The sequence below is a fragment of the Orycteropus afer genome, unplaced genomic scaffold (assembly GCF_000298275.1).
Source record: "Orycteropus afer afer isolate SDZICR_OR568_19922 unplaced genomic scaffold, OryAfe1.0 scaffold00009, whole genome shotgun sequence".
Classification (NCBI taxonomy): domain Eukaryota; kingdom Metazoa; phylum Chordata; class Mammalia; order Tubulidentata; family Orycteropodidae; genus Orycteropus; species Orycteropus afer.
In genome coordinates, this window is record NW_006921596.1 from 3,246,826 (window position 1) to 3,258,829 (window position 12,004).

The 12,004-nt window shown below is 41.1% G+C and overlaps 1 protein-coding gene across 1 annotated transcript in view; it reads right to left on the bottom strand.

Moving 5' to 3' along the window:
* Positions 1 to 6,850: 6,850 nt before the first annotated feature.
* Positions 6,851 to 12,004, bottom strand: part of CCNE1 (cyclin E1) — a 13,220-nt gene continuing 8,066 nt past the window's right edge. The window contains exons 5-10 of the mRNA XM_007947765.2: positions 9,121 to 9,267; positions 8,085 to 8,180; positions 7,742 to 7,876; positions 7,521 to 7,632; positions 7,270 to 7,427; positions 6,851 to 6,973 (exon numbers count right to left, since the gene is read on the bottom strand). Coding sequence (XP_007945956.1) covers positions 6,851 to 6,973; positions 7,270 to 7,427; positions 7,521 to 7,632; positions 7,742 to 7,876; positions 8,085 to 8,180; positions 9,121 to 9,267 — 771 coding nt within the window. The remainder of the gene's footprint in view (positions 6,974 to 7,269; positions 7,428 to 7,520; positions 7,633 to 7,741; positions 7,877 to 8,084; positions 8,181 to 9,120; positions 9,268 to 12,004) is intronic.

Consider the following 12,004-nt stretch of genomic DNA (forward strand, 5'->3'; position numbering starts at 1 on the left):
TGAATTATACCCTCCAGCAAGGCAGGACTCAAGATACATGCCACCTGTGTTGCCCCAACAGATAAAACCTAAATCCCATCACAGAGTCCATTGCCAGTCATTATAGGGAACGACTACTACCAGCTGCCCAGCCAAGTTGACACCTGACCTTAACTACCACACCACCCCAAACAGGCATGGATAATGGGATTTACAAAACATCACAGAATGGAGGACAGTGGTTACAAAGGCCACATCAAGCAATTCACCGCAACCCGTGAATTGAGTTATTTTCATTTATTGCATATTGCCAGCCGACTGGAAAAGATCCATATGTATGCCCATTCCAAAGAAAGGTGGTGATCCAAGAGAATGCAGAAATTATCAAACGATGTCATTAATATCAGACACAAGTAAAATTTTGAGGAAAATAATTCAAAATTGGTCGCCACAATACATTGACAAGGAACAACCAGAAATTCAAGCTGGAGTCAGAAGAGGATGTGGAATATGGGATATAATTGCTGATGTCAGATGAATCTCGGCTAAAAGTAGAGAATACCAAAAAGATGTTTACTTGTGGTTTATTGACTATGTAAAGGCGTTCGGCTGTGTGGATCATAACAGATTACACATAACATTGAGAAGAATGGGATTTCAGAACACTTAATTGTGCCCATGAAGAACCTGCACATAGACCAGGAAGCTGTTGTTCTCACAGAACAAGGGGACACTGCATGGTTTAAAACCAGGAAGGGAGTGCATCAAGGTTGTATCCTTTTCCCATACTTATTTAATCTGTATACTGAGCAAATAATCCAAGAAGCTGGACTGTTTGAAGAAGAAGGTGGTATAAGGATTGGAGGAAGACTCATTAACATCCTTCATTATGCAGATGACACAACCTTGCTTGCTGAAAGTGAAGACTTGAAACACTGATGAAGATCAAAGACTACAGCCTTCAAGTGTGGATTACACCTCAACATAAAGAAAACAAAAATACCCACAAGTGGACAAATAAGCAACATCATGATAAATGGAGAAAAGATGGATGTTGTCAAGGATTTCATTTTACTTGGATCCACAATCAATGCCCATGGAAGCAGCAGTCAAGAAACCAAGTGACATATTATGTCGTGCATATCTACTGCAAAGGAACTCTTAAAAGTATCAGAGAGCAAAGATGGCACTTTGAACACTAATGTGTGCCTGACTCAAGCCATGGTATTTTCAAATTGTCTCATATGCATGTGAAAGCTGGACAATGAGTGAATAAGGAAGACTGAAGAAGAATTGATACCTTTGAACTATAGTGTTGATGAAGAATATGGAATAGACAATGGACTGCTAGAAGAATGAACAAATCTGTCTTGGAAGAAGTAGTCAGAATGCTCCTTAGAAGGAAGAATGGCCAGACTTCGTCTCTTATACTTTGGTTGTAATAAGGAGTGACCAGTCCCTGGAGAAAGATAAAAGTAGAGGGTCAGCGAAAAAGAGGAGGACCCTCAAGGACATGGACTGACACAGTGGCTGCTATGATGGGCTCAAGCATAGCAATGATTGTGAGGATAGTGCAGGACCAGGCAGTGTTTTGTTCTGTTGTACGTGGGGTCTCTATGAGTTGAATCTAACTTGACAGCACCTAACAACATCATCTTTGGCCATTTTTCATAGAAGTTTTGATAATAGAAGGTGAAATAAGGGGTTTGCTTAGAAAATGCTGAAGTGTGTGTTCCAATGTAGAGATGCCCACTGGAGGCAGTGTGCAGGCCAGTGGGCATTCAGTCTGAAGCCAGTGGAGGCTGGCTGGCCTGGAGATGTGACATGGAGGGAGGAGGGAGGCACAGAGGAGGCATTGAAGCCCTCCAAGTGGTGAGCTTCCCTAGGGAGAGAGTACAGAGGGACGGTGACAACCCACCTGAAGGGGAGGAACTGGAGCAGAGGAGAAGCAGGGAAGGAAAGGGACAGAGAAATGAAGGGAGAGCAAAAAGTTTCTAGAAGGAAGAAAGTGCCAGCAGGGTTATGTGTGGCAGAGGGGCCCTGTGAGATGAAGGCTAAGAGTGCCATTAGATTTTCCACATAGAGGTCTTAGGTGATCTTGGCAAGGACAGCGCATGGTTTATTGGGACAAAAGTTCAACTAGAGAGGACTGGCGGGAGAGTGGGAAGTGAGGAGGAGGAGACATTGAATGTGGATGTCACATAGAAGGAGCTGCTTGGGCAGGGGAGGAGAGATGGAGCTGAATGCTACGAGAGGACACTGGGGCAGGCCTGAAGGGAAAAGACTAAGGCTAAGGCCAGGTCAGACCAGGCTGCCAAGAATCCCTGGAGTCTCCCCTGCTGTGGGGACCAGCCCCACCCTTAGTACAGTCAACTAGGGAGAGGACATGACCTCAAATCTCAACTCTTCACAGGATAGCCTATATAGTAGCAGTAACAGTAGCAGCAGTAATAGTAATTGTTAGGTGCCATCGAGTTGGTTCTGACTCACAGTGACCCCTGTGTACAGCAGGACATCCTGCCTGGTCTTGGACCATCCTCACAATCATTGCTATATTTGAGCCCATTGTTGCAGCCACCCATTGTTTCTTTTTCATGTGCTGAGTATTTTATATGTATTATCTCATTTAATCCCCACCCTCAATTCTGTGGAGCAAATACTGTTTTCACATCCCCATTTCACAGCTGAGAAACACTAGGCTTGGAGAAGCTAAGCATTGTGCCCAAGACCACACAGGGAAGTGTCAGAGCCAGGTACCCACCTGAGTGAGTGGCTCCAGAGCCCAAAGAGGAACTGGCATCAGCATGGACAGAAGCGGGGTGATTTCCTGCAGGAGTGAGGGTTGAGCAGGTGTGGATCGGTTGATAGGGCCTGAAGAGAAGTGTAGGGACAGATTATTGTGGTGGCCTAAGGAAGGACGTGGGCAGTTGCTCAGGGATGACTGATTAGAAATTATTGATGCACTTATTTTTACTGACGTCCCCCTTGCCTGCCTTCTTGTACTGCAGTCATCATTTCACATGGCACAGAAAGGCAGAACCCTGGCCTTGTTTCCTCAACCTCTGCCTCTGGTCATGGCTCTGCACACGTCACTCTCCCACCTACAAACACCAGCTTCCTGCTGCTGGGGAGACCAAGCCCATCTTCAGGTTGATGGGCAAAAGCCCCTTGTGATGTGATCTGGCTCCTCTTCCTCCTTCTACCACTCTACCTATGAACAGGCTGCTAGGAGGATTCATAGCCTCACCTCTCAAGCAGTACTGCTCCTTCTCTGTGCTCCCAAGGGCCACTTTTTCATGCCCCTGACTTCACGTCCCTGAGTAACACAAACATCTTGTGTTCTGCTACTAACCTAAAGGTTGGTGGTTCGAACCAACCAGCAGTACCACAGAAGGAAGGCCTGGTGGGCTTCTTCCATACAGATTTTAGCCAAGAAAACCCTATGGAGCAGTTCTACTCTGTAACACATGGGGTTACCATGAGTTGGAATTGACTCAGTGGCATCAGGTTTTGTTTGTTTTTGGTTTGAACTGCATGCATTCCAGTTGTTTACCTCCAGGCTGACCTGGGCACCTTGACCACACCCTGTGAAACTTTCTCTCTAGCATCTGGAGGTGCTTGATTCACACGTCATTCTAGGGGAAGCCACCATTGGTCCTGAACCTCAGTTCTTCAGGGGCAGCTCCATTTCTGGCATTGGCATTGACCAGGAACATGATTTAAAGGGGGGGGGGTGTTTATTCAATAAAGGACAGTGTTGCCCTCCTGTCTGAGGCTCCTTGGAAACAGTACCTGACAAGCCTGTGAACTGAGTACATTAGAGTCTTCTGGAGTTAAATTTGGAAATGGGAAGAGGTAGGAAAAATCTATGCTCATTGAATACAAAATGCAATTGTCTGCCTGTGCAGGAACTGAAATATCTGCAGCAAATTATATTTAAGGCTCTATTGTCACAGGCAGATTAGCTAATGCTTGATTTTAAGTATAGGCTTCTAATGCTATTACTCCTGGTTAACTTTGCCTGGCAGGTAACCTTGTGGAACAAATGAGTGCATTGCTTGAATAACATATTTGATCAAACAGGACAATTCTTTGAAAAATTGAGTTCTCTGTGGCAATTTAAGACCTGTAATCAGCAAATTAGATGATTACAGCAGGGATAAAAATAGTCTTCTAACAATGTCCAAGGTATAAATGTGATTTGAATTTCAAAGTGCTGAACATGTGGTAGGAGAATGCACGGTGTGTAAATATGACTAGACGGTGTCAGATTTGATTTCTTTCTGTCCCTGTTCTAAGCTATAGCCTAGTTTTGCTGGAGTGAACTTGGGTCCCGTTTGTCTGGGTTAGAGCACAGAAGGGCATCACCTATTCTACTCCAAGTGTTAAAGGGCTCCACAACCCTGTACCTCCCTCAGAAACTGAATCAATAGGAAGCTCCTCATCATTTATCCACTTGGTGTGAAACGGCTCTGATGAAATGTCAAAGCTCCTCACAGGGAAGACAGCGTTGGGAACCCTTCACTAGGTATCATCTCAGGGCCTTGTCCTTTCTTAGGCACAGGGGGCAGAGAACTAGCAACCCTGGTGAGGTCTAGTGAGCTAGTTCTGAGGACTAGGGCATGACAGTGTGGTATGTTCCACCACAAACCAGTTAGTCCCCGGTTGGTGGTATGTTATTCCCTGGAACTGTTTCTTAACCTCTACAAGGAAGTTAAGCTATGGGGCCCCATGTCACCTCCCTTCTCTAGTTTTCCCTGATGATACATCTCTGCCTTGGCATGTTTGCCCAGGTTGACTTGGAGCTGTGATTTTCACTTCTGAGGTCTCCTGTGGTATTGTTGGGCCTCAGCTAGTTTTAGCTGAAGAACAAAAATGGCTTGGCAAATGGGTATGGAGACTCAACCCAGCAAGGAGCCAAAATTAGCATTTGCTAGCAAACAGAGGAAACTCCCTTAAGAGTTAAAATCTGATTTTTACTTATTAGTGGGTTTTAGACAGAGCTGTGGGAAATAACTGATTGCTATGGATTTCATGTATCCATCCTGGACTTACCTTTATTAGCACAGAGGACTAAGAGCTGCCTGTAACAATACTATTTTAAAATTCTGATTTCCAGAAATGGAGCACCAGTAATTAAAATGTAAGGCAGTTTTCATTATATTCATTAACATTCTTTACAATATGATAGTTTGCCAATATATTTACCTCAAACACGTTTTCCAACCGGTTTATGTTACATTTGTCAAGCTCTCAAACATGGTAAAACTTTGAAAACAAATGTTTTTGGTACCATATTTTTCCACAGAAAATGCCAAATGTAATCATCTTTAGGATTTTGCCAAATCACACTGCTTTTTAAGGTGAGAGCATCTCTGCCTGAGATGAAGAAACAATTAGCTAGTTGTATCAATTTGACTAAAAACCATTACATATGGATTTATAATGCATTTATTAGGAAAAATGTATTAAAACTTGCCAGAACTTTAATATCACAATGTCAAAAAAGTAGGGTCTGTCTCCAACTTCATAGATAGTACAGATTTAAAATTACTTTAAAAACAGATTTTTGTAAAATGAGATGAAATACCAAACTGAAAAGAAGTGGCATTTGCTCATTTGCCTCCCCCCCCCCCACTTAGCACCCATACACATATCAAAGCATCTTGAGAAAATGAAACAAGACATGACAAGACCACCTCTTTGAAGATGTTTAACAAAATCTGATTTGGGCTATACACATTGGGCCTCAAAGTGGACGGCAACCTCTTCCAAAGAGCAAGGCACTTACTTGGTGATTTGATCAACCATCAGGAAACAGATTTTATACATTATGGCCTTGAACTACATAAATTTTTACTTTATTTTCTTCTTAAAAGTATAGTTTTAGGCTACCATGTTAACAAGTTCTCCCAACTAAAATTCATATATTTTTTAGGTTAAGATTTGGATAAGGGCAGAGTATTAAATAACACTAATTACAGAATGATTATGTCCTTTAACATGTCCTAGGAAAGAAATTAAACCTAAGGATCCTCTAAGATGACTTCACCAGTGCTTCAGTAGCCAGCCAATGAACCTGATCTGAGCAGCCACTTGCACAGGGCATTGTGGGACAAATGCACAACTGAGCCTCATTCCCAGCTCAGGGGCCCCCAGGAGGCAGACAAGATTGCACATGAAGCTCATTTCAAAGGTTTTCTTTTAACTGTACTTGCTTGAAAGACTTAAGCTTCAAGAGGCATTAAGTCAAAAAGGAGAGCTTATACAGCCACAGTGAAAGGTGACTTCTAACTTAAATTATCAGACATAGCTCATAAAACCAGCTGTCTCAAAGACAATATTGCCTTTATTAAAAAACGGATAGACATAGCAGCACGTACAAAATAATAGTTCATAAAAGGCATTGTACATTTCAACTGATAGTGTGACGAGCAGGTCCCCGGCACAGCTGGTTGCAGGCTCTGTATCACAATGCTCACAACCACCTGGTTCTACTTATAGGACATGGCCCAGAACACCTAAGGGGAGACCAACAGAAACAGTGGCACTCCTCAACTTCAAGCTTTGTTCTTTGTGTGAATAGTCAATCAAGTCAAGTATCACCCTCCTTAGCAGCATCTGGAGCACTCATTGGTGTTCTGGAGGTGGCTGGTGTACTTGACCCATTTATTTTAAAAAATCTAAGCATTCAACAAAATACATTTCTCCCTGTCCAATGCCATTACAGAAACACTTCTGTTAAGGAAGAGACACACTCCTCCACTTAAATATCTGGGAAAGCTAATGCACGCCTCTGCTGCAGCAGACAGAAGAGAACTCTGAGCAGGCACTTCCGTGCAAGTGTCTTTGGTGGAGAATGCTGGTATGGTCACACTGTTTCTTGCCCACTGCTCTGCTTCTTACTGCTCTGTGGAGGGGTGAGGACCCCACTGGGGAGAGGAGAAATCCTACTTTGTTCAGATAATATGGCTTTCTTTGCTTGGGCTTTGTCCTATTGAAAAGAATAAAAAGAGAAATGTTACAAATGAGAAGAAAGTACCCTTTCGGCTTTCCTAACTATATTCTTTTTCTATGAAGTGAGTGAAAGAAAAAATAGTGAAGAATAACCTAAAATTGCCAGGTCTACACAATGCATAGAGAAAGCAATAGTTATGGACCAGAACTTTTCTTTTTCAAGGAATCAGAAGAGCTAGAGGTCTACTAGGCTATCAGGAAAGTGGAAAAGCTGTTTAGGCAGTTTTATGAATTTGCCTGGGAGAAAGGACTGCAACAAGGAACAGAACTGACCAGCAAATCCAAGCTGTTTATATGAGTCTGTATGTTGTGTGCATCTTCAGCGGGAACCCCTCCGAAGTGCTTAAGTTTTGAACTTCCTGTCTCCCTTATAACCATGGCAAATGGAACCATCCACTTGACACACTTCTCTATATCATACCACTGGTACCCTGAAATGAAAAGAAATTTTAGATTCAATCTGAGGTGGACAAGTGGTTTGTAAGTTCAATATACCTTGCGAACTCACTGGAAAGCCAACGTACCAGAAACCTTTTGCATCAATTCAGATGATGAGAAATGATATAAGGCAGAAGCAGCAAGCACACCGTAAGAAAATTCTAAGCAGCCAACATCCAGGACACAGAGATCTAAAAGCTGTGGAAAAGAGAAGAACAATGAAGCAGACAGCCAACACAAATCCCTTCTAGAGTTACCAATCTAACTGCAGGGCAGGTAACCCCACAGAGGTGATGGGCCTACTTACTTCTGCAATCTGTATGAAGATTTGCTGGGGATACTGTGGCAATAGCACTTCATATAAGTCATTTAGATATGCAACTTGCATGTACACATTCAGCCAGGACACAACTGTCAGGGGACTTAAATGCCACTTTAGGGCCTACAGGAAAACAGAAAAAAGCCCAATGGTTGAGAAAAGAGGAGGAAACAGCATTCCCTTAGTCCTCTAAAGGAGTTCAAAACACAGCTATGTTCTGTGCCACAATGTGTCCAGCTGGAGACCACCTCACCAGATTCACTCACAGTTAATGTGGAAAAGATATTATGTATGCATTTAAAACTGACTGGAAAATTAACTTGTAACTTACCTTCATAATGACTAATTCCATGTTAAGAATGTCATCTCCTGTACAAGCTCCATCTGTAACATAAGCAAACTGGTGCAACTTTGGAGGATAGATTTCCTAAAAGGAAATAGAAAGCAGTCACAAAAACTCAATCCCTACTACTTTTAACATCTCAAAATCTTTTATGGGCCCTGGCTGGAAGGAAAGGGAAGAGGGTACACTGATAGATTAAATACAGGAGCTATTCCAGACATCGAAAATGTGTTAATTGTGAAAGAAATCAAACCCCCAACCCAAACAATGACAACAACAAAAACCCCTGAACTTTGTTTCATTTACTCATCAGGAATATATTTGAAAATTTCATCTTTTCAATGGCTTTACCAGTATGTTTGAAGGCTAGGCTCATACACCTTCTATAAAACCAGAAACCAAACCCGCTGCCATCGAGTTGATTCTGACCTCTAGCTATCTCCATCTGGTTTCCAAGGCTATAAATCTTTACAGAAGTAGATTGCTTCATCTTCCTCCCATGGAGCAGCTGGTGGATTCAAACCGCCTACCTTTGGTTAGCAGCCTTAACCACAGGGCCACCAGGGCTCCATACCGTCTATAAGCACACCAAACTTTGAATACTCTTAAATCAACTAACATCCAAACAAAATTTCTAAGCCAAATGCAAGTTTCCACAGCATGGAGACCATATTCTAAATATACTATCCCTGTTAACAAGATCAAAGTTCAATTTTTTGCTTAAAGTAACTATACTAACTTAAGCATTTTATATATACATTCACTCCTTCTCTGGCCATTTTTGCATGTGTAAACTTTAAAAGGACTCACATTAGAATATATGTAGGGCATATATAATAGACAATATGCTATAAGCAGACTCTAGTGGCACAGTTCTACTTTATCCTCTAGAGTTATGTAAGTAGGAATCGACTCGATGGCAGGGGGTCTGTATCACAGACGAATAGTCAAACCTTATCCCCTCAACTCAATAAAAGTCAAGAAACAGCATGTGCTATGTAAAAAACATTTTTAAATGACTTACCTCAAGTTTGGCAGCAATAAATAAAGATGAAATTCCAATAAGCTGTAGAAGTGTTTTTACAACATTTTGTTGGGTTGCCATATACCGATCAAAGAAATCTTGTGCCAAGTAAAATGTCTCCCTGTGAAGTTTATACACTTCACACACCTGGGAGGGAAAAATAAGTAAGGTTTAGAACAGTTAACAGGGGGGTTAAAAAAAAAAAAAAGCACTTGTCATGAATTTTGGTGAAGGACAATATAACCACATCAAGAGAAAGAACTTTGCTTTTCTGAAAGGATGGTTACCTTGTTTGTCCCTAGGGAACTCAGATATAAGAATTCAGTGTTCTGTGGTCTGTGTAATAGTAAGAACAAATGTTCACAGGGCTAGGGAAGGAAGATGCGTTCACAGAACGCATTTTCAGGGAAAAACATTATGAATTCCCTCAAAGAACAGCCTCCATCTTTGTAAGTTTCATAATGAGTCAAGAAAAGAACTAGTATTACTTCCCACAACTGGGCAATTTTAGTAAAAATTTAACACACATTTAAAGACTATAACATGTACACAAGACTTTAAATCACAATAGACAACAACTGTTTAAAAGAGCATTAAAAAGACCTAGAGACCCAGGTTCTAACTTTCGGTAAACCCACTTAGATACATCAAATGAGAAAATTTGGACAATAGCTGCCTTGCCTACCTCACAGTATTGCTATGAAGACCCAGTGAAATAGCGCACATGATCAAGCTGATAAGGATCCAGAAAATAGTTAGACCTCACCTCTCCATCACCAAATATTTCATTATACATGTAACATTCTACACTGATACTTTCATTACTAATCAGGATGTCTAATGAGTGCAACTCAAGGGATGGATTAATAAATAGAAAAAGAGCTAGAGAAACAATACAGAAAACATTAAGAAAATTCCATCAATTACCAAAGACTATTTCTAAAGTGTAGGTTAAGTCCTATTACATTTAGCTTCAGTTTTTATAAAGTAACACAAGTACAATCTGACTAAAACTGAAACTAGAACTTCTGTTCTCTGAGGAACAAACTCTCAGACCTATTTCACTCAGCCCACAATCTAGCACGTTGCATGAACACCACCATTATGTTGCACAGACTTCTCAGGAGGGTTAGGCGTTAAGAAACTTAACATCACTGCAGACGAGGATCCCTGTGAATTGCGGACACCAGATTTGTTCCACAAAAGACAAAGGTAACCATTCTTTTTTATCCTCAACGGTATTAGATGACTTTTTTGATTGCCTTTAAGAAAAACATTTCTTCAAAGCATAATGGCATCAATTGCATTATAAAGTGGAACCTTGCAGTCTTTAATGAGAATGAACTGAAGCCTCAGAGATTAAAACATACTATACCTGATGCTTCAAGAAACTATGAAAGTTCCAAAGGGCACAGAAGGGCTATATGATGTAGGGTGGGGCTGTGGTGGGCAACTCCAGGGCCTGCAGTTTAAAAGCAGGCCTGCTAAGTATGCAGTACAGAAAATGTTGACATTCTCAGGGGGCAACAAAGAAAAGCAAACTATGTAAGCTACATTCTGAATATAGCATTTTCAATCCTAAAACTCAGCTAGGAAAATATTGCTCAGAAATATTACAGATGAGAAAACTAAGACTCAACATTAAATAACTTGTCTGGCTAGGGGCACACAGGTGGTTAGTGGAGATGGGGAATTTGATTCTAGGACTAGTAAAACTAGAGAACACATGAGGCTGTGAACCACTGAGTTGACTCCGACTCAGAGTGATCTTACAAGACAGAGTAGAACTGCCCCATAGAGTTTCCTAGGCTGTAATCATGGGAGCAGATTACCAAGTCTGTTCTCCTGTGGAGTGGCTGGTGGGTTCAAACCACTAACCTTTCAGTTAGCAGCTGCACACTTAACCATTGCACCCTGGGAATACAGGCTTTTCTAAGGGTACACAGCAAAGCTTTTAGGGAGTATTTAGAGTCTCAACTTCCACATGTACTCTTTCATGAAACAGACCCGTCTGAGATACTCTTCCTCTACTTCGCAGAAGAAAAGCCCACTTCTCACTCATGCCAAGTCTTACAATGTTTATCTGGGAAACCTCCCTTTACACTATAAGCCACCTATAATTCATTCCAGAAAGGAGTGCACTGCCAATAAAATTTTAATTTTTATGTTTAGTAATTATCTGCCAAAATGTATAGTACTTATTATTCTGATCAACTGCTGCAGAGAAGTATAAGGTAGCCAGTTAAAGGTTTGGATGATGTATTTTGTTAGGATAAAATTCTGTGGGGGAAGGGGAATGGACTTTAAGGAATAAAAAGGAACAATGTAAGATTTCTGGCTGTTAAAGATATGATGGTTCACATATTATTAAAATTTATGACCATGGCTATCAAGTAGCTGACACCTGCATTCCATTGAATACATTTAAAGCTAATTTAATTAGCAAAGATCAATTATCAATAATTACAATACAACAAACATATGAAGAAATGCTCACGATCATTAGCTATTAGAGAGATGCAAATCAAAACAACAATGAGATACCATCTTGCTCCAGCACTAGAATTTATAGAAAACTCCAACACCTCAATAACAAAAAGACAAAAAATCCAATTAAAAAATGGGCAGAAGACATGAACAGACACTTCACCCAGGACGATATTTAAGTGGTCAACAAAAATATGAAGAAATGATCACGATCATTAGAGATTAGAGAGATGCAAATCAAAACAACAATGAGATACCATCTTGTTCCAGTACTAGTAGCAAAGTTCAACAAGACAGAAAATAATAAATGCTGGCAAGGTTGTGGAGAGATTGGGACTCTCATACACTGCTGGTGGGACTGTAAAATGGTAATACCATTGTGGAAAGCAGTATGGTG